At 38.5% G+C, this 20471-nt stretch overlaps 1 protein-coding gene across 2 annotated transcripts; it reads left to right on the forward strand.

The window, feature by feature from the left end:
• Positions 1-795: 795 nt before the first annotated feature.
• tefb (TEF transcription factor, PAR bZIP family member b) lies at positions 796-18584 on the forward strand. 2 transcript variants are annotated; one of them, XM_022682883.2, is made up of 4 exons: positions 796-1037; positions 11393-11824; positions 12596-12816; positions 13899-18584. In XM_022682883.2, the coding sequence occupies exons 1-4, from the start codon at positions 944-946 to the stop codon at positions 14112-14114; spliced, it is 963 nt and encodes a 320-aa protein (XP_022538604.2). In that variant the 5' UTR covers positions 796-943; the 3' UTR covers positions 14115-18584. The 2 variants fall into 2 exon arrangements, with proteins under 2 accessions (XP_022538604.2, XP_007229873.2); XM_007229811.4 differs by lacking the exon at positions 796-1037 and adding an exon at positions 7658-7954.
• The last annotated feature ends 1887 nt before the right edge of the window (positions 18585-20471 follow it).

Genomic DNA, 20471 nt, shown 5'->3' on the forward strand with positions numbered 1-20471 from the left:
AAGGAATTAGCCTTATTTTTTTGTATTAAACCTAGTTGTAGATTATATTTATCTTTAGTCAAAAATATCCATTCAAAATGCTGTGTATATGTAGTGTAGTGTAGTGTAGTATAGTATAGTAGTCTAATATTAGTGTGGTATAGTATTGTATAGTGTAGCTGCAAGTATGAAATGTGTCTCTATGTAGTATATATTGTAGTACAGTATAGTATAATGTATCTGCAGATATTAAACTCTCTTTTTGTAATATATAGTGTAGTACAGTATAGTATAATGTATCTGCAGGTATTAACCTCTCTTTTTGTAGTATATATTGTAGTACAGTATAGTATAATGTATCTGCAGGTATTAAACTTTTATTTTTGTAGTATATATTGAAGTACAGTATAGTATAATGTATCTGCAGGTATTAAACTTTTATTTTTGTAGTATATATTGTAGTACAGTATAGTATAATGTATCTGCAGGTATTAAACTTTTATTTTTGTAGTATATATTGTAGTACAGTATAGTATAATGTATCTGCAGGTAGTAAACTCTCTTTTTGTAGTATATAGTGTAGTACAGTATAGTATAATGTATCTGCAGGTATGAAACGTGTCTTTTCGCTGCAGGTTTGTTTACGCTCAGCTCCAGGAGATGCGCCCCGCCCTTCATTGTGAGCCACAGTTTGAATAATCATCACAGGAAGCACGCGATTGGTCGAGCCGCTGTATAATTTGAATATACATGAGCTAGGGGGCGTGTCTAGTCGCTGAATTATTCAGCAGGCGGCGCTGCCGCGTGAGTTTTGTTTGCTGCGTTGTAAGTTTAGTTCACCAGTGAAGATCAGCTCAGCTCCGGTGTTTCACTCAGTTTTACAGAGTTTTACTGGGTTTTACTAAGTTTTATTTGGTTTTACTGGGTTTTACTGTTTTTTAAGGTGAACTCGGCGGATTTAAGAATGTTTTCTCTGAGCGGGTTCAGTGATATACAGCAGCAGGCCTACAGGTCGGTACTGGATTACCCGGCCAACCTGCTGCAGTTCGGGGACAGCGGTAAGAAACCCAGCTTTACTCATTATATATATATATATATATATATATTAATATATTTTGTTATAACTTTAACGTTATATTTCTACCGATATCATGTAGTTAAACTGTAGCTGCGCAGAAACTCTTTCACCCTTAGATTTAGTCCAATTTAATACAAATAAATACAAATCCAGTTAAATCTTAATTCTTAATAAGACCGAAAAAATAGGCCTACCTGGTTCAGCTCAGTAAACATTGGAATAATATCCCCTAAAAAGCTAAAAAATATATATATATATTGTAAATAAGTAATAATTGTGTTTTTTTATTTGATCGAAAAAAAAACTTAACTATGTGATTTATTTAAACTACTGTCAGCAAGAACTCCTAAAAATAATATATGCAATGTTTAAATAGTCAAAAGTCTTTTTGATTGAATAAATAAATTATAATAATTATAGAAATGCCAACCATTATAAAACAAATTCTTAGTTTTCTAATCTGACAATAATATTTCTAAATAGTTAGTGATTATTTCTCTTCTCCATCTCTGCTTCCAGTTTCTAGTTTTCTTTATCACTTCAGAGCGATAAAAACAGCTAAATGTAGGTTTAAATGCTCTCTAAATACCTAAAAGCGGTTTAGACATAGAGATGGGCAGCTGCTCTCTGGAGTGGAGAACAGACAAATGGAAATAAAAATGCCCTACAAGAAAAAGAGTCAATCAGTTTGCTGCTTATGCTGCGAGTGAGGCCTCTTAATGAGGAGATCTGTGTAAGCGCAGCAGCCAGGACAAGCCAAAAATCATGTTTATGTGAATTATTAATGATGAGGTTTAGAGCATTTTGGTATCTCCTCATTCAAACAAATAAGAGGGTTGATTTATTTGAGTGGATAGAATTGCTCAGTGCTGCTACAAAGACGGCCACTGAGTAAACTGACTTACCCATAAAGACTTTGTTTGTTTTTTTATCTGTGTAATTACAGTTTAATTACCTAAAGAACTGCTGCTTGATACCGGAACCTTTTAGCCAGACTCCAGAAGTGCTGATATTGTGTATGCGAGTGTATGAACTTTGGTTTGTCTGTGTAGAATTTGCTCTCGGTATCTATTCAAACACAAGCACTGACTGCAGTGTCTAGACCAAAGGTTGGCATTAACCCTTTGAGGTTTGGTTGTCACTATAAAAACCTCCTTGTGTGTTTTCAATTTGCTGTGTTTTGTGTTAAAAGAAAATCTTTACATTTACTGCACATTCTGAATATTTTCTGCAGACAATTCAAAATTAAGCACACAGATAGTGATGTAAGAACTGTAGTTTTCTTGGGTCTGGCCAGGCCCACACTCATGTTCTGAGCAGCCCAGTGCAGATACATAACCCTGATCTCATGTAGCTTAATGAATTATAATTTAAATCTGATATTTTGAGGTAGAATCTCTGTGCGAGAGTGAAAGGGTTAAAGTAGGCCTTTCATGGACGGCACTGTGCTAGTTAGATTAGCAGGTTCTGGGGTTTGATAACAGATGGACGGCACTGTGCTGGTTAGATTAGTAGGTTCTGGGGTTTGATAACAGATGGATGGTGCCCTGCTGGTTAGATAAGTAGGTTCTGATGTTTGATAACAGATGAATGACACTGTGCTGGTTAGATTAGTAAATTCTGGGGTTTGATAACAGATAGACAACACTGTGCTGGTTAGATTAGTAGGTTCTGAGGTTTAATAACAGATGGATGGAGCTGTGCTGGTTAGATTAGTAGGTTCTGAGGTTTAATAACAAATGGATGGAGCTGTGCTGGTTAGATTAGGCGGTTTTGGTGTTTGATAACTGATGGATGGAGTAGATTCTGTGGTTTATTGTGTGGATTATTGTTATAGTTCACACCAGTCTTTAGATATTGAACTCAGAATACAGGAATGCAGTAAGGGGCTTATTGCTAGCTAGCAGCTGAACTCAGCAGTAAGGATTAATTTACTAGGTTACGCAACCAAAGCCCCAAAGTACCATAAGATATAGTTTCTGTGAGCCATACAGTAGAAGCACTAGGAACCAACTTGCTTTTTTAATTTTTGGAGAATTCAAAGTAACAAAACGTAAGAAATAGAGGTAAAATAAGGAAATAGCTCCTGCAGACACGCTATGTGAGGATACCAGGGACTCTACTTCTGTTTAATTATCATCCATATAAAGTTAGCTGGATATTACAGATTATTTTATTTACACCACGAGTGTTTACTTCTCTGAACACTTTTGAAACTAGGCTTTAAAGCCCACAGACTGTTTGCCATTTCAGATAAAGCTTAAAAACACAGTCCGACTGTTCTAACAGTAAAGCAGGGCTCTAATTTCAAGCAGTTCACATGCTCACACCTTGTATCTCTCACACAGAGACATTACTGGGACACGCCCACTAAGGTGCTGCTCTATTTTTTAAAGGGACACTAAACCCCCTGTTAGTTCAAATTCGTAAAAGGCTAAAAAAAAATGGTAGGGGGAATTTGGGAGGGGCACTGGGTGATGTATGGGTTTAGAGGCAGGAGCTGATTTGCTGAGCTGCTGCTGCAGTGTGTCTCTGATTGTGGTGAGATGCAGATGATTGGACGTCAGCAGGGGGGACGGTATTATTGATTGTCTGATCTGCATATTGGGATGTATCAGCCTACCACAGTACACGAACACATCATCCTCCATTGCAAAGTTAAGCCTGAAAGCTCACAGCAGAGGCAGAATTGACTGCAATAAGTTCTTTTAATGGTTTTATTACTTCAAAGGAACACATTCCAGCCATTAATAAAAATAATAGGGTTTAGGGTTTATTGACTCTTTAACTGTGGATGAAAAGCATCGATTGAGCGATTCCCGCACAGTTCAAAAGAAGCTTCCAATGTACCAGTCGATAAATGATAAATATAGCTACTCAACAACCAATCAAAAAAAACATAATTATATCCAGGTAAAATGTATGATCCCACCAATAACTTTCAAAAAAGGCAATGAAAACATGTTTTTTAAAGGTAATTTATTTTCCAGTATTAAATTAATATTAAATGCATGCTGCTGTTTTACTGTAAAAGTGAGCCTGTGTGAATTCCAGCATTTGATGTAAATATAAAGTAACAAGTGATTATTATGGTGTCACGGCCTCGCTCTGTTCCCCTGTGTTTCTCCTGTAATTTTCCGTCACGTGTGTCTAATTTGTAACTCCGCCCCTTCCCCAGGTGTTCAGTGTTTCATGTTCCTATATATAGTACACTTTTGTCCATGTTTATCCGTCGGTCTTTGCACCTTCCCGTGTTGTCTGTCTCGCCACGTTCACTTTATAGCTTTCTCTACGTTTCTTGTATTTACTGCTATTGTTTATTTCTAGTCTGTTATTTGTCACGTTTATTTCCTAGTCACGTTATTTCTTTGTTTTGTAATATTCACGTAGTTATCCCTGTATATATTCCTGCCGTGTTTAGTTATATTCTGTTTATCGTTACTTCCTGTTTGTTTGTTTATGTACATATTTATACTCGTTATTCCCCTGTTTGTTTGTTTATTTATCTGTTATTTATTAAAGTCTGTCTTACCCGCGTATAAATCCGCCTCCCGTCTGTTCTCCCCACGTTACATATGGTTGCGCATTGCAACTATAATAATCAGTAATTTATGTGCATAAATCTGACTTATGCAAATACATTACTTAGCAACCACCTAGCAACACCTTAGCAACAACATAGCAACCACCATGGATATCATAGCAACGACGTAGAAACCACAGATATCATAACACCTAGCAACCATCACAGATACCATAGCAACACCTTAGTGGGAGCGAATAGTGTGAGCGTTTTTAGCTGTGCAACCATCCTGCGTTTCCCTGAAGAAATTCACTTTTCTAGTTATTAATAATATCAATTAGGTTTTAATTGAATGTAATAATGGAAAATCCTGAATGACCACGCACATGATATAATCTCACAAGTTTAGTTTTGTTTAAATAAATACTAACTTTATATAAATGTATAGCTAATTATGCTTAGAAATTGTTAATTTGTTCAGAAAGGAGTGTTAATAGTTTGATTAGTTGTGTACTGAGAGTATTGGAGCTGCAGAGTTGTTAATAAACAACTGGTAGAATAATAAGGAAGGTGGAGCTAACAGGTATTTACTGAACCCATCTGGAATTTACTCTCTACAATAGTTTAATTCCTATATATTTGTCCTTAATACAGTAAATCAGTAGTTAGTTACTAAAAGGTTACTGATTTTTTTTTTTTTTCAAATAAATTACCACTATAAAGAAAAGGTAAACACAAACTTATTTTTCCTTTGATGAAAGCAATGTACAGAGTACAGGTATTACCAAAGCACATGCCAGCCATGACGTTTGGCATTGTGTGATTGCTAAACAGCTGGATCAGAATATCTGAAAATTGCTGCAGCTGGGAGAGTGTATTGCTCCGTGTTTAAACATTGAAGTAGCCTGGGATAAATTCAGCATAGAACACAATGTCCTGCTCTGGCGTTGAAAGTGTGTGTGTGTGTGTGCGTGTGTGCTTACACGTCCAGGAACCGACTCAAATGCATTCATTTAAATTAATGAGTGCATATGCATGGCTATGGTGCATATATGTGTGTGTGTGTGTGTGTTCGCATGTCTAGGAACCTGTTCAAATGATTTCATGTAAATGAATGAGTGTATATGCATGTGTGTGTGTGTGTGTGTGTGTGTGTGTGTTTTAACGTGCAGTATAAGTTATCCAGGGAGCTGCACATGCTGGTCGCGTGCCTTTACACATTCCACTGTTGTGATCGGTGTGTATTTGGTGCGCGCGAGTAAAACCGAGTTCTTGGTTGTGTAGGAGCGCGCGGCGAGCTCTGCGCGTTATAACCCGCATTTCTGCAGCGCTGTTTACTTCTAGCAGCAAAGGAAACGCACGAGGACAAACTGTACCAAACCACCGGACTCGTAAAAGAATCGATTCTTTTGAATCTGTTCCTGTTTTTTAATATAACGTAAAGTCGCTAAATGATGATATTGGTGTGCATTATTATAATGTGAATAAAGATTTTACAATGTTTACAAGTGTTTACAGAATCCTACTCAAATATTCCCGTTAGCAAAGAACATTTAAATACAGTGTTTTGAATTACGTTCTAAGTAATGTTTTTGAAAGAGAGACTGGTTCTTGTTTATATGTATATGTGTGTAGTATTTATTTGTGTATGGTTCAGTCTGGGCCTGTGATCAGGTTTGTGTATGTGTGTGCGGGTCTGTGCTGCTGTTTCAGCCCGTTAGACCAGAAGAATGAGTAAGACATTTCCATTGAATCGGTTCGCCGAACTGACTCGCAACTCCCAGCCATAATAACACTGTGCGCTGAGTAGTGAACGTGGGGCGGGGCGTGACGTCAGCGCTCCCTGTTCCCCCACCACGTCACGTGCGCTCTGTGCCGAGCAGTCCTCCTGTGAGCGTGACGGGCACGTGCGACAGCACGAGGCGGAGACAGGCGGTGGAAAAATACAGAAATATTCACACAGAAACATATAAAACTGAATTAAACACACACCAGATAAATCAGGTCGAAACCCTTTCAGTAATTAATAAAACAATACATTACATAAATGCATTGAGCATTGTTATTCCCTATACGTCATGCTATACTTTAGATTCATTTTTTAATTATTAGCATTTAGATATGACTTGAAAAATATTACATGCATTTTGAGAGATATCAATTAAATGCTTATATGTGTTCATGTGTGTGCCATTTATTGCAAGATTATGTTTAATCAATGTTATTTTTTCCATCTGTAATGTATTGGAACATAGTTGATAGTTGCTCTCCGAAGTCAGAAGTGATTTATTAGATATTAAATTAGAATTAAAATGTGCTTATATGTATGTATGTATTTATTGTTTGTGTTATATTCTTGCAGATTGTACTGTGATCTTGCAATGCAGAAAGGGACACTACTGTTACTACTATTAATAATATTATTATTAATAATTATAGTATATAATTATTATTAAATAATTATATTATTATTATTATTATTATTATTATTATTATTATTATTATTATTATTATTATTTGAGGGCAGCATCTTTCACCTTACATTTTGAGAGCATTGTGCATTGCGTAGAAAGCCCTAACCATGTAAAACCTTCAAATCAATCTTGATTTAATGTCAGAATTTCAACTCTAATCAATGAAGCCAGCGTTAAATGTAGATAGTTTCATTGTTGTTGTCCCATCATTAACATTAAAATAAATATGTGATGCAACCAACAAATATACATTATTTCAATGTTTTTTTTGCATTTTGGGTAAATTATTTGATTAAAGGACACAATGATTATCACTATACTTCCTACTATGCATTTTTATGATATTGTTAGTTTAATATCATTTAGATATTACTTAATTAAAACATTTAAATGTGTGTGTGTGTGTGTAAAAAAGATCATTTTTACTGTTTTCTTTCTCGCACGTTTAAGGGTCCGCGATACTCAACCAATGGCAGAGTATGTGTAGGTTTGTCCCGCCCTCACTGTGGAATCATTGGCTCGGAAGCACGCTCCCTGTTTAATAGTAATGAGTTAGGTCACCGACGGCCAATAGACGCGCTCGTCTCATGAATATGTGATGAGTGTCAGCTCGACGCAGTGGAGAGGGGCGACACGGCGTTGTTTTCGCTCAGCCTGGGAGAATAAAGCGTGTTAATCGGTGTAGAAAGAAAACCTGCGCCGAAACGGTGATATTTAGTGTTAAGTATTACTTTTATTCGCACTAAAAACCCCGTCGCAGTGTGAGAGACATGCCCGGACAGACGGTAAACGCTGCTGGCGCTGTGGCTCCGAGCAGCGGCGCTCAGAAATCATTTCCTTTTGTGTTGAAGAAAATCATGGAAATTCCTCCACCTAATATTCTGGACGATGGGGACGACGGTAAGCGCGTTTGGACTTTGGTTAAGTGCGATTTTTTGAAAGTCAGTGAGCTCTTTAAGTCTGTTTATGTATGGATAAGTAGTCCAGGTCCAGAAGGTAAAACCCCGCGCCCGGGTTTTGTCCGGACCGCCTGGCGGATCTGCGTAGAGCTACAGCCGCAGCGCAGCTGGAACAAAATCCCGGCCTGGATTCTTATTCTCTGGACCAGGACCATTAACTGCTACTCTCCTGCGCGCTTGTTGTTGTTTGTTAAAGAAACACAGAAGTATGAGATTATCTGAAATAACTAGCTAGCCTAACTTAGCAGACATGCTAACTCTAGTTAGCTAAGGTAGTCTTACACTCTTTAGCTGAAGATGAAGTTAATTTCTAGCTAAACTCTGTTTGCTGCGCCAGAATCGCCTTTTGTGTAGCTACAGCTCGCAGCGGCTCGTTACTGAAAACAGTGAAATAAATAAACAAAAAGAACGAAAGTTCAGATTTCAGCGCAAGAACTTCCTCCTCCTGAGACTGAGGAACACGAAGTTCTGTCAGCTGTGCCCTAGTTCCTCCAAAAAGCCTCTATAAAACAGTGTTTCCCTTCCCTGTTCTACACATGCTAATGTTTACCTAGCTCTCAGCTAATCATTCCTCTCTTTATCTGCCCAGGCTAAATAAAGTGTAGCTTTCAAACATGGTGGAGGTGGTTTCAAAGGCACTGTGGCTCGTCCCATGTGCGTAGTGAAGACACTGTTTCAGTCTCTAGATATCGTTTCACTTGTATTGTTAAAAGTCAGGCAGCTTTTTGTGGAGGTAGCAGGGCTCCAGACTATCAGGTCCCACTACAGCATCGGGATCAAGCTCTTTCTTTTTAAGCCTATAGTCTGTTTATAGTTAAAGCCCAGCTTTTCAACATAGAGCCAATTAAATAACTGTGGTTGTTGAAAAAAGTCAGGTCAGTCAACTGGGGAGCTTCAAATGTGGCAACTGTAGTGTTTAAATACAACTGATGACATAAAAATACACAAATAAATACAACACTAATGTAAATAAATTGAGAGAGACAATTTTTTTGTTTGTTACGGCTGCCAAAAAGCTTTGGGACACTACATACTACATACTGTTTTCCAAGCAGTAGGAACAGTGGGATATTACAACAGCAAACAATACTGTTATCTAGTTGGCCACAGTCTGACACCAATTTTGTTTTTGAGAATTACAGTTGTTTGCAGTTACCAAAACCAAAAAACTGAAGCTTGTAGCACAATTTGGAGAACTACTACCTTAAATAGCCTCTTAACCAGTTAGTCTAAACTAAAAGCTCATTCTTTACCCTACATTCATTTAGCTTTTCTAGACCAAACCTTTAACCAAATTCTAAGCACAGTTCCCTACATTACAATACCCATTACCTGAACTCAGCTGTAGATAAAAAAAACTCTTCTGCATAATCTTAACAAATGTTTACAAAAAAAAGGATGAGAAAATGGACAAGGGCCATGAAAAGAACAAAATAACAATTGCTCTATGAATATGTGCAGGTATACTGTGTCTTCCCATTGGTACTCTAATTCACTGTCCTGTGTGGCACAATACTGTACTGATTTTTAGAGAGTGATGGAGCTATGGATGTAATTGCAGTGGAACATAAGTTCCTAAAGCATTAATCCTTCCTAAACAAGCACAGGAGAAGGAACATAATACAACGCTGTGCCATCGTCACTGTCCCTGCGCAACTTGGTGTAAACATCATAGTGTGCAGATATTATACCACGTTTTTCTACAACACTGCCCACATCATCACCTCCTCCAACGCACTGCACACCAGACCCATTCTTCATAACCAGGACCACAGCTGTCCAGTTTTATTGTCATCTAGGTAAATTCCACTTCATAGCAAGTGTGCTGCAGTGTTGTTCATGCCCCAAAAAGTAAACATTACTATTGTAGATGTGTTTTACGTCACAATTGAATATATGAATATTTTGACAGACCAGCACATTAAATACTCAAAAAACACAATGTTTAGTGCAGTTTATTACATCAGTGTGTAATTGTGTGTGTAGAGTATGAATGCAAAAATACCATTCTGGCAAGAGTTTACAGAACTGTAGGTAAAGTGTTAACTTTATCCAGAAGTGTAAGATGTTAAGAATGCTGTGTTGCATTTGGACAAAAGAACAGATATAGTTCCAGAAATTGGGCCTTAGCAAACTCAAAAACAATTGTAAAGCAGTATTGCCAAATTAAATATTGCGATATTGTCTTACACCCTTATGGAAAAAGGCAGTGGTGCCGGGAAGGAGCAGGGCTTGAAAGCATGTTTTTAAGGCTTCAGAGAATGTGGTCGTAGTGTATAAATGGCTATTTATATTCCAGATATAGCATTGTTTTGAGTCTACGTTGTTGCCAAGTCACGCTGACTGTGTTTGGTTGCCGGTGGTTCAAGTTTCATCTCCATGTGATCATTTTGTCTCACTCTGCACTGCATCCACACCCTCTGCTTCATTTGAATACATCACTCTTTGGCTCTGCTAATCCACTGTTTATTTCTGTTTCTCTCAGTGTTTGCTTCATGTTTTTATGTTTTGAGCAGTACTGATACATTTGACAAATAATCGAGCACAAACCCTGTGTTTTTTAATGAGCTAGTGCACCTTTTTGAATTAACTCAACTTGAGAGTCCAAAATGCAGCTTCACACTATCAAGCATAACAATTTGACCACCTCCTCTTTGTTTCTACACAGATCATCCATGTTTCCAGTTTCACTGATCGAATAGGAATTTTTCTAGTTGTGTAATATTTACAGACTATAGTCCTGTACCTGTTTCTCTGCATACTTTATTATTATTTTTCTGTTTTTTAATGCTCAGGACACAAAGCATCACCACAGAGCAGCTATTATTATTTGGGTGGTGGGTCGTTATTCTCAGCACTGCAGTAATACTGATTAGCATGGTGGCGTGTATGAGGTGTTGGTGTGTGTTGTACTGATATGATTGGATCAGATACCGCAGTGCTGCTGAAGTTTTTAAACACCTCAGTGTCACTGCTATACTAAGAATAAAATAACAAGAGCGTCCTGTGCGTGGCGTCCTGTGGGCAGTGATGAAGGACTAGAGGAGGAGCAATACAAACTGTACATTAACAGATTAAGAGTTTCTGTCACTTTACTTTAGGTAGGTGGAGAAGCTATAGGTAGGAGTGTTTTAAGATTTAAGTTTTAAGAAGAAAAAAAATATGTGATTTTAAACAAAGTTAATCACAGCAAATTGTGTTAATTCATTATTTTTATCAGGTGACAGCCCTAGTTATAATGTTATAATTGCAACAAAATTAAAATAGTGTTAATATAAATGAAAATATTTCTGTATGATGGTTCAGGATTACAGTAGTACATTTCTGTCAGTTTTGTGTTTGAGCTGCATTAACTCTCTCTGTGGCTCCTGTTTATTAGAGATCGAGAAGGAGAAGCTGAGCTCAGGTGGAGATGGGCAGTCTTGTGGAGATGGAGGTGGAGGTGGTGGAGGCGGTAGTGGGTCCGGGGGTGCGGGCAGTGTTTCAGCCTCCCTCACCCCCGCCATCTGGGACAAGACCATCCCTTACGACGGTGAGAACTTCCACCTGGAGTACATGGACCTGGACGAGTTCCTGCTGGAGAACGGCATTCCCGTGGCTTTAGAGGAGGAACTGCAAAAGAGTCTGGAGCAGGAACGCCACGCCAGCAACGCTCAACCACCTTCTACAGCGGCCCCCGCAGCCCCGGAGGAGGCACCTAAAGAGGCAGAGGTAAAGGAGAAAGCTAAAAAAACAGAGGACGAGAAAGACGAGGAGGAGGAGGAGTGCGACAGTGATGCAGCTGAACTGCAGGTCATGGAGAACGCTATAGGTGAGTGAGATCAGATGATTGGTATATACGTGGGTTGATATAATTAAGCAGTTAAATGTATAAAGATTTTGTTTGTGTTAGACAACAGATAAACACATGAAAAAAGAAGATTTATATGAAGTGAACTATTATGTACAATGTAGCAAACAATTTAAATGGTAAAAATCATTCCTAGGGCTGGGTATCGTTTTAAAAATTTCGATACCCAAATGCCCCAATGAGCATGTTTGTAGCACTTTATTAAGAACAAAACAGCATCATTACTTTAACTGCTTAAACTACAAATATTATTCCTGAAGCATATTACTGGATGCATTTTAGTTTTTAAGAGTTTTTCTAAAGAAATATTAGCATTATTTTGGCAAACTACATTATATATTATATGATTATATTAATTAGATGACATTTATTTAATGCTGGAATTTCCCAGTATTATTGTGAGGGGACAGTAGTAATAGTGTAGTATGGTTTAGGCCGGACTATATCCTGTTTACTGTATTATAATATCTCAGCGAGAGAGAGGGAGATTTTAGCACAGGGGTGGGCTGTGGACAATTTGAGTGATCCGTGTTTCTGCGCTCTTTTTGTTGTGTGCGACTGGTTGCCATCAGGGTTGTTTTTAGCATGCCACATGCTTTCTCAGCATTTGGCACATTTATTAAAAGTGGGCACTAAATGTTTTTTAGACCTTTCAGTTTTCTGTAGTACCAAGACTTTTGAGTAGAGAGAAAAGGAAAAATGCTAATTAATTCTAACACGTTATTCTTCTAGAGCCTAAAAGTAACTCGGACCGTGTGACCCCCTCTCCGATTAACCCTGAGGACATTGAGGTGAACATAAACTTCCAGCCGGACCCGACAGACCTAGTTCTGTCCTCCGTTCCAGGAGGAGAACTGTTCAACCCCCGCAAACATCGATTCAGTGAGGAGGAGCTCAAACCACAGCCTATGATAAAAAAGGCCAAGAAGGTCTTCGTTCCGGAGAACGCCAAGGTCAGTCTACTGATTCTTGTTTTATTTATTTTATCTCAGTTAGGGGTGTGCCATATCATTTCATATGCAATCATATAACTTATTTTTATTTGTTGAAGTAGTGTATTCTTGAAATAATTTCTGTTTTGCCATATCGCCAAGAGTATCATTATCACGAAATTACAATGAAATATCATATTATTTTAGGGCCATATTTAAATTTTAATACCCACCACTTCTCAGCAGAGAAAATTGTCCTGCTTTCTTACGCTGTGAAGGTGCGCGAGCAGCTTTTTACAGAAACAGCAATGTTCTTTTATTTTGTGTACTATTTATTGTTGGGCTTGTGCACTGCTGCATTTCCATGTGTGCGCGGCACACCTGCATCGCAAAGATGCAGGCTGTTTTTAGTCAGTGGGGCACTTGTATTTTCCGCTGCCAAGAGAGCAAGTTGCCTGAAATGTACCTAATGCACCTCACTTTCAAAGCACAATTGCATTTTAAACAACGCAGTTTGAGAGGGTTAAATTGGACTGTTGGTGGAGTTCAAGGTAGCAATAAGAAGGAGGTAATAACCTACAAAACATAAAAAAACGAAAAAAATGTTTTGAGTTGTATGATATTATATAATTATAGGTGGCAACATTTTTTGTATTCTTAAATTTTATACATTATATTAAATTTATATTCTTGGCAATATGAAAAAAAACTGGAAAAAAGGTTATTCATTTTAGGTGTATACTATTGCTACAAAATAAATGTTATTTCATAAAAATATAATTAAAACATTTAATAAAACATGTCTAATTTGTAAACAACTGTTAAGACAATTTATAACAAATTATTTCAAATAAGGTAAAGTAGCACAATACTAAAGTATAGAATATCTAGTGCAAGCATATAAACTGCAAACAAACAATTATCCTGATTCCCAAATAACCTGTTCCCACCATAGAATTAAGAGTCAAAATATTTAAACAGGCCTGTAAATGTCTGTGAACACCCTTTTATAAAGAAAATTGCTTTAAGTTGCACCCATTTCTGACACAGACATACACACAGCTTGTCCAATTTCTCTCTCTCTCTCTCTCTCTCTCTCTCAGGATGATAAGTACTGGTCGAGGAGGAAGAAGAATAACGTGGCGGCGAAGCGTTCTCGTGATGCTCGGCGGCTGAAGGAGAATCAGATTGCGGTGAGGGCAGGGTTTCTGGAGCGGGAGAATGCGGCGCTGCGGCAGGAAGTGGCCGAGCTAAGGAAGGACTGCATCCGCTGCAAGAAGATGATGTCTCTGTATGAGTCCAAATACGGCCCGCTGTAGAAGAATCACCCAGCCTGGCATAAAAAACTCCCATAAGGAACAACTCCAACCAAACTCCCAACTACTCACACAGTTCCAGATAGGATAGACCGAGATTGTGGGTAAATTCAGAGGCGGGGCCGTGCGGTGATGTGAAATGGGACTTGCCCAAACGCACTTGCGCAGTTTAGGAGAATTTTAGAAGAATAATCATTATAAAAGAGTGTTAATCACAAAATCTGAAATGCATTTAACAGCAGCTCCTGCAGATTAACCGTAGATCACCGGGGGCCCGTCAGCAGTGGGGATCCGACAGTGCCACCGAGTCTCACCCAGACCCGGAGAACCTGGAAGAAAACAGACGATAAACTCAAATCTAAACACCACAGTAAACAGATGAACTCAACACCGGACCAAAGAATGAACTAAATCGTGCCCCTCATCATCCCCCATCCCGGCAGCTGACTGCCTCTCTCCTCTACAGTGAAGCTCACGCTCCTACTCGCTCAAATCGCCAGCGAGGGGCACATTTATTGATTTATTCACAGCGAGTGAGAGAGGGACACCCCTGCATGAGCTGCAGGCAGGAGGAAAGACGATGTCCTAATAAAAAAGACAGAAAAAATCTAAATCTAAGGGTTTGTGCGTGTGTGTGTGTATGTGTGTGGAAGGGAAGGGGGAGCCCATAGTTACCTTGGCTTTTAGTTTGCCATCCTCAGAGAATGTGTGTTTCTTTTTTTCTCATTTTTACCCTGAATTGAGTGAGTGTGAGTCTATCTGTGTGAGTGTAACTGCGTAGTAATTAGCTCACAGTGCAAATAAATGCATGACAGCAGTCTCGGTTGCTGGGGTTGTAGCAGTCGGGAGAGGAACTGTTATTGTTTAGAGGTTTTTCTGCTGCAGATGATAATGCCGGTGTATGCAGTTGCTTAATATCTTTGGAAACGATGATAAATTTAAGAGATTTTGCCATGGGTTCTTCCTAGGGCTGCACAATACGGACACACTATTGTAATCATATCTATATGACCAGATAATCTAGTTGTTAAAAAACCAACGTCATAAGTTTTTTTTTTTTTATTATTAAATTTGGCTGATATTTGAAGGTTATGTTTATATATATATTTATTGAAGATATTTTACAGCATACACAACACTATTTCTATAATTGTACATTTATCTATGGTGCAGATCCAGGTGGATTTAATACACATAGATACCTATATACCACAAGTCATTTGCAAAGAACACATTTTTGACACAGTTTGTCACAAAAAAGGCAATCCAAAAAAAAGAGATGAGATATAAAGAAAGAAAGACAAAGGAAGAAAGAAAGAAAAATACAATTTAATTTAACCTAAACATAACTTTGACATTACTTTCTATAATTTCAGCAGACAAACTAACAAAGCACAATACATTTATCTCAGCATTGCTATTCTAGTCATACATTTACTAAAGCAGTGCTACTCAAGGCACAAATTTTCCTCAGTAGTGCACTCTTATTGATACATTTACCTCAGTAATACTATTCTAATCCAAAATTTATGTCAGCAGTGATGATAAAGTCACCTGTGAGTGAAATTTACAGAGAAAGGCAGACAAGCTTTTGGTAAACCAATGCAAAGTTAGCTCGGCCAACATTTCAACCCTAGCCATGTATAGCTCGTATCTTTCAACTGAACAACTTAGAGCTGATAAGTACATGTATTGATGGCACTAAATTCCTGTATCAGTGTAGCCCTACAAAGCATAATACGACACTGATGCATATTGCAGGATGCAGAGTGAAACACTGACTTTCATTATTTCACTTAAATTAATTATGTTTGTAGGATGATTCAAATGCCCACAGAATCAAATCTAGAAAATTATTCCAACAGTGTCTAACAGTGTTTGGACGCTCATCTGCATATTGTAATATTTTCTGCAGTATGAGTACCTGCAGTCTAGTCTTAGTCCGGTGTCAGTTATGGGTATATTGTGCAGCCCTGGTTGGTGCTGTAGTGTGGTGGTGTTCGGCGTAGCTGCAGCTGCAAGTGATTGGTGTACTGGTTTGCCTAGTAAGAAGAGGAGATGTACATAATGCCATAATGCTTTTTGTTTGTTTTTCGTTTCTCAGAATCTGCTCTTTCCAGAGAGCCGGCTGTTGTTTTTGTTGTGATAATTTTGATCTGTTTCTCACTGTTCTGTGATCAGTGATTCTGTCCTGCTTTTACTGCATCTTGGTAGTGATGTGTGCACTATTAATTCTTTTTCTAATTATACTGAAATATTATGAACATAAAGAATATATCTATAATCTTTGTTTAAAGTACAAACTGAGTTATCGTGCAGGGATTAAACTGTGGTTTCCAGGCGGTCGGCGACCAGCAGACTGGAGTCTTTCCACAAAGCTTTTTTTTTTCTCCATTTTGTATCTTTTGGAACTTCTCAAACTAGGGCAATACAGCGCTGCTCACGTTTACCTCGCTGGCTTTTGGCTTAAAAAGTGCTCTATAGTAGGGGGGGAGGTGGAGTTAGGGATAATGGAGCTCTCCTACAGGGGGTGCTGTGTGAATACAGCAGAAAGAGAGAGCAATAATTGTGCATAATAGTCTTTGATAACAGATTTTGTCTATATAAAATGCATGTTGGGTAAAGGACATTTTCGAGACATCTTCAGAGAAGAAGCTCCAGACAGTGGTCAGAGTGTGATGTTCATTTCAGCCTCACGCTTCACTTTTTTGCTTCCGAGTTCTGTCCAGATAAAATGGATTATGGGTGATTTTTAAAGAATTTCTAACTGCAGCGACGGGCTTCCAGTTTTACACAGGCTCCCTGGTTTCGTTTCTGTGGGACAGCCGCAAAATTTTACTCAACGACAAAAAAAAAAAAAAAAACACAAAGTGTACTTAATGAGTCTGTAGCAGATGAATCGTTTAACCGGAAGCCGGCTGCTTTTCTTTGCCAAACTGAAGTCATGATTGTGTTTTAAATGTTGTAAAAGAGAGAAATGAACATACGAGTAGAATATTAACATAGCCTCATTTCTCTTGGGTTTATCAGTGGCATGCTGATCGTAGGCTAGTCGGTGCTTCCATTAGGGTGCATTACCTTTGATCTCTCAGATTCCTTTGTCCTCGAATCCGATTCTGTCCCTTTCACTCATACACTCTCTGTTAACAGTTTGGGAACACCAGAAATGTGTTAAGGAAATGGTTATTAAAGAAACCTCAAGGAACACTCTTTGTGGAAGAAAAATTTCATTTCTTTAAGACTTGATTCATTACTCCACATGGTGGTGCTAATCAAATAAATAACCTAAAAAACCTGCGATGAAAAATATTGGTTGTTCTATTGTGTGAAACTGACCAGTGAATCTATATTTTCTGGTATTTGCTTATCTAGCAGTACTTTAGAATTTTTGTGAAGTATCGTAGAGAATTGGTGTCCCAAACTCTTGACTGGCAGTGTAGCTACAGCTTTATTACTGTTTTAGTACAGTAGAATCCTGGACTTGTTTTACTGCTGGAAGCAAAAGCTCTGGTTTTGTCTGTTTAGTTTAACAGCCTGTTGTGGCGAGTCTTAAATACAACCATCAACCATACCTCTGTCCTCTCTGCCTTTACTCTCATCTCTCACCTCTCTGTCTCCTCTGTCCTCCCTCTCTGTTTTCTCTCTCTCCGAGGTCCTCTGTCTTCGTGTCTGAAGATTCAGTTTTGGAAATGTCTCTGTCTGTTTCTCTCATGCTGATCAGCCATGGCCTCTAAAACCCCTGCTCGATACTGGTGTAGGTCCAGAATGGTTCTGACCCCTCAAGGCCTAGATTTCACCAGACCTCTGAAGGTGTTCTGTGGTTAGCAGCAGTGAATTGGGTTGTACGTCCATTGGGTGAGCCTGACCTGTCAGTAGGTGGCGCTCTTTTGGTAGATACTGACCACTGTATACCGAGAACATTACACTGGTTCCTGCCTGCCCAATTTCAAACCTTAAGATCGGACTGTTCACTTGCTGCCTAATATGTAGATCCTACCCATTGGCGGTGGTATTAAGGTTATGGCTGATTGGTGCATGTCTAAAAAGTGTTTTTTTTTTGTTTGTTTTTTTGTCAATTGTGGAATATTCCAGCGTTAATCTGGGCTTTTTATTTGTGATGATAATCTTAATGCAGGCGATGAAGCCGAGTGTAATGAAGAAAACATCCGTATACTGAACCATGGATATGTAGCACTTGAGAGGTTTTCTTTCTACATCATTTTAGTCAAACAAAATAAACCTAATAATAATAATAATAATTATCTTTTCTTAAATAAAAAAATAAATGTCTTGTTTTTTGTAAGTGACTCTTTTTCTCTGTGTTTTGGTGAATTTTTAATGTTTGTTTTTGTATTCTGTAAGGTTTGGGTTTTCTATAGATGTAATTTAGGTTGTTTTTTGAGGGATAAGATATGATGTAATGCAACATGTCCCACATCTGTGTCTGTAGAATAAAGTGGAATTTAAACTAAATGACCTTGATGAGGTGATTGCTGGTCTGTGTTTTGATTGGTTGAATGGCACAGCTAGAGACCGATGATTGGCAGCTTTGGCTGCATTGAGGACAAAAGAATATTCAGATAGAAGAAGAGCACACACCCACACTCATATATTACAACTAAACCTCATTTTATAGCTTTTATTGTGTGATTAAACCCAACAGATACATTGCTGGCTGCAGGTCGCACCTGATTGGTGGTAAATAGTAATACGTTGAATGTGTTTGTGTGTTCTGTAAGGTTCTGTCCCCTTGCACAAAAATACACAGATTTATGTTTCACTGTGTTACACACACACACACTCTCACACATTACTCTACACGTGCCTGTGTGCAGCAGATGATGAGCTGTTTTTTGTGAGAGTTTCATTAGTATTCTGCAGGAGAGATGGAGAGAGGCGGTTGCATAACGACAAGACTCGCCCATGAGAGAGCGCTGTTACATAATACCAGCCTGAGAGAGAGAGAGAGAGAGAGAGAGAGGGATAAAGGGAGAGGGAAAGAGAGAGAGAGGGTGGGGGGGACTGATAAGGGAGAGAGGATAGGGTGGATGAGCATCAGGAGGAGGAGGTGAAAGGAGGAATGAGGGATGGTGGATGAGAGGGAAGAGGGTAGAAAAGGAGGGAGAATGAGATCTGGAAGGAGAGACTGTTGATATAAAACAGAAGGTCGAAAGAAAAGATGAAGGGATGAAATAAATGGTTAAAATAATGAAAGGCTAAGAGTGGCTTACAGTTTGAAAGAATAAAAGGAAGGATGAAAGTGGATTTAAGTGAACAGGTTGATGTGTAAGAGAATTACATGATAGACGGATGAGAGATGATGAGAAGAGGATAGAAAAAGATAAATTGAGAAGAAAAATGAGAGTTGGAGGATAAGAGGGATAGAAAGATTTGGGATGAGAGAAGAGATGGAGAAAAGATGGAAGGATGTGATTGAAAAGATATTAATAGATCGGGTGAAGTGAAAGAGATGGGGTGAGAGGAGGGAGGGATAAATGGATAGGGTTGTATTTGATCAGTGAGTGAGAGGTGAAGGAAGTAAAGGAGATTATTAAAGAAAGGACAACTGAGAGAAAGAGATTTATAGCTAGGGAACATTATTGGGAGAAGAGAGGGAGAGAGAGAAGGACCAACCAAGTCGTGTATATCTGCTCATAAAATGCAGCAGCAGTAGTGTTACCACATTACCATATTTTTCACGCTATAAGGCGCACTATCAATGAACATCTATTTTCTGGTCTATTTTAATACATAATGTGTATTATGTGACACTAGTAAGGAACAGGGTTGTCACCATGTTTTCCTTCTAATTTAGCAGGTCTCTCCGCTGGGTGGTGCTGGGGAGTAGCATAACTTAGATAAGCTAAGCTATTATTAGTAAACAAAACTGTAATTGTAAAAAAAAAACACTTTCTTTTAAAGTGAAACAAGCGCTGGATGTTAATCTACACATATTTCTCTCCTGAAAACCTTTGGTTTGGGTGAGTAAAGCCGTTTATGTACAGTAAGCTTAGATTCTGAGGAACTCTGAGTGTTCCAGTAAACCAGAGTGCTATCAGCTTGTGGTTCGTCCCACATAGCTTTTTTAACACGGTAAATGCACAGGCTACAGTGCGATAAACTCGCCTCTGAACAGCGAAAGAACTAGCACTGCAGTTAGCAGCTACTGGTGCCTCAGCAGGGTTAGCCGGGGTTAGCACAGGCTACAGCCCAATATACTCACCTCTGAATGCCAAATAAGATAAGTTGGTAAAGCAGTTAGGAGCTAATGCTGCTCCAGCAGTGCTAGCTAGGAATAACAGCAGACTACAGTTCAATAATACTCACCACTGAACAGCAAAAGAGCTAGAGCCTAGCTGT

The sequence above is a fragment of the Astyanax mexicanus genome, chromosome 3 (genome assembly GCF_023375975.1).
Source record: "Astyanax mexicanus isolate ESR-SI-001 chromosome 3, AstMex3_surface, whole genome shotgun sequence".
In the NCBI taxonomy this organism is placed as follows: Eukaryota; Metazoa; Chordata; class Actinopteri; order Characiformes; family Acestrorhamphidae; genus Astyanax; species Astyanax mexicanus.

What these genes read in the sequence shown, in the direction of transcription:
- tefb (XM_007229811.4), top strand. Translation starts at nt 7,825, where the DNA reads ATGCCCGGACAGACGGTAAACGCTGCTGGCGCTGTGGCTCCGAGCAGC. An exon ending in TCTGGACGATGGGGACGACG is followed by an intron (nt 7,955 to 11,392) that starts GTAAGCGCGTTT and finishes CCTGTTTATTAG; the next exon opens with AGATCGAGAAGGAGAAGCTG. An exon ending in GGTCATGGAGAACGCTATAG is followed by an intron (nt 11,825 to 12,595) that starts GTGAGTGAGATC and finishes TTATTCTTCTAG; the next exon opens with AGCCTAAAAGTAACTCGGAC.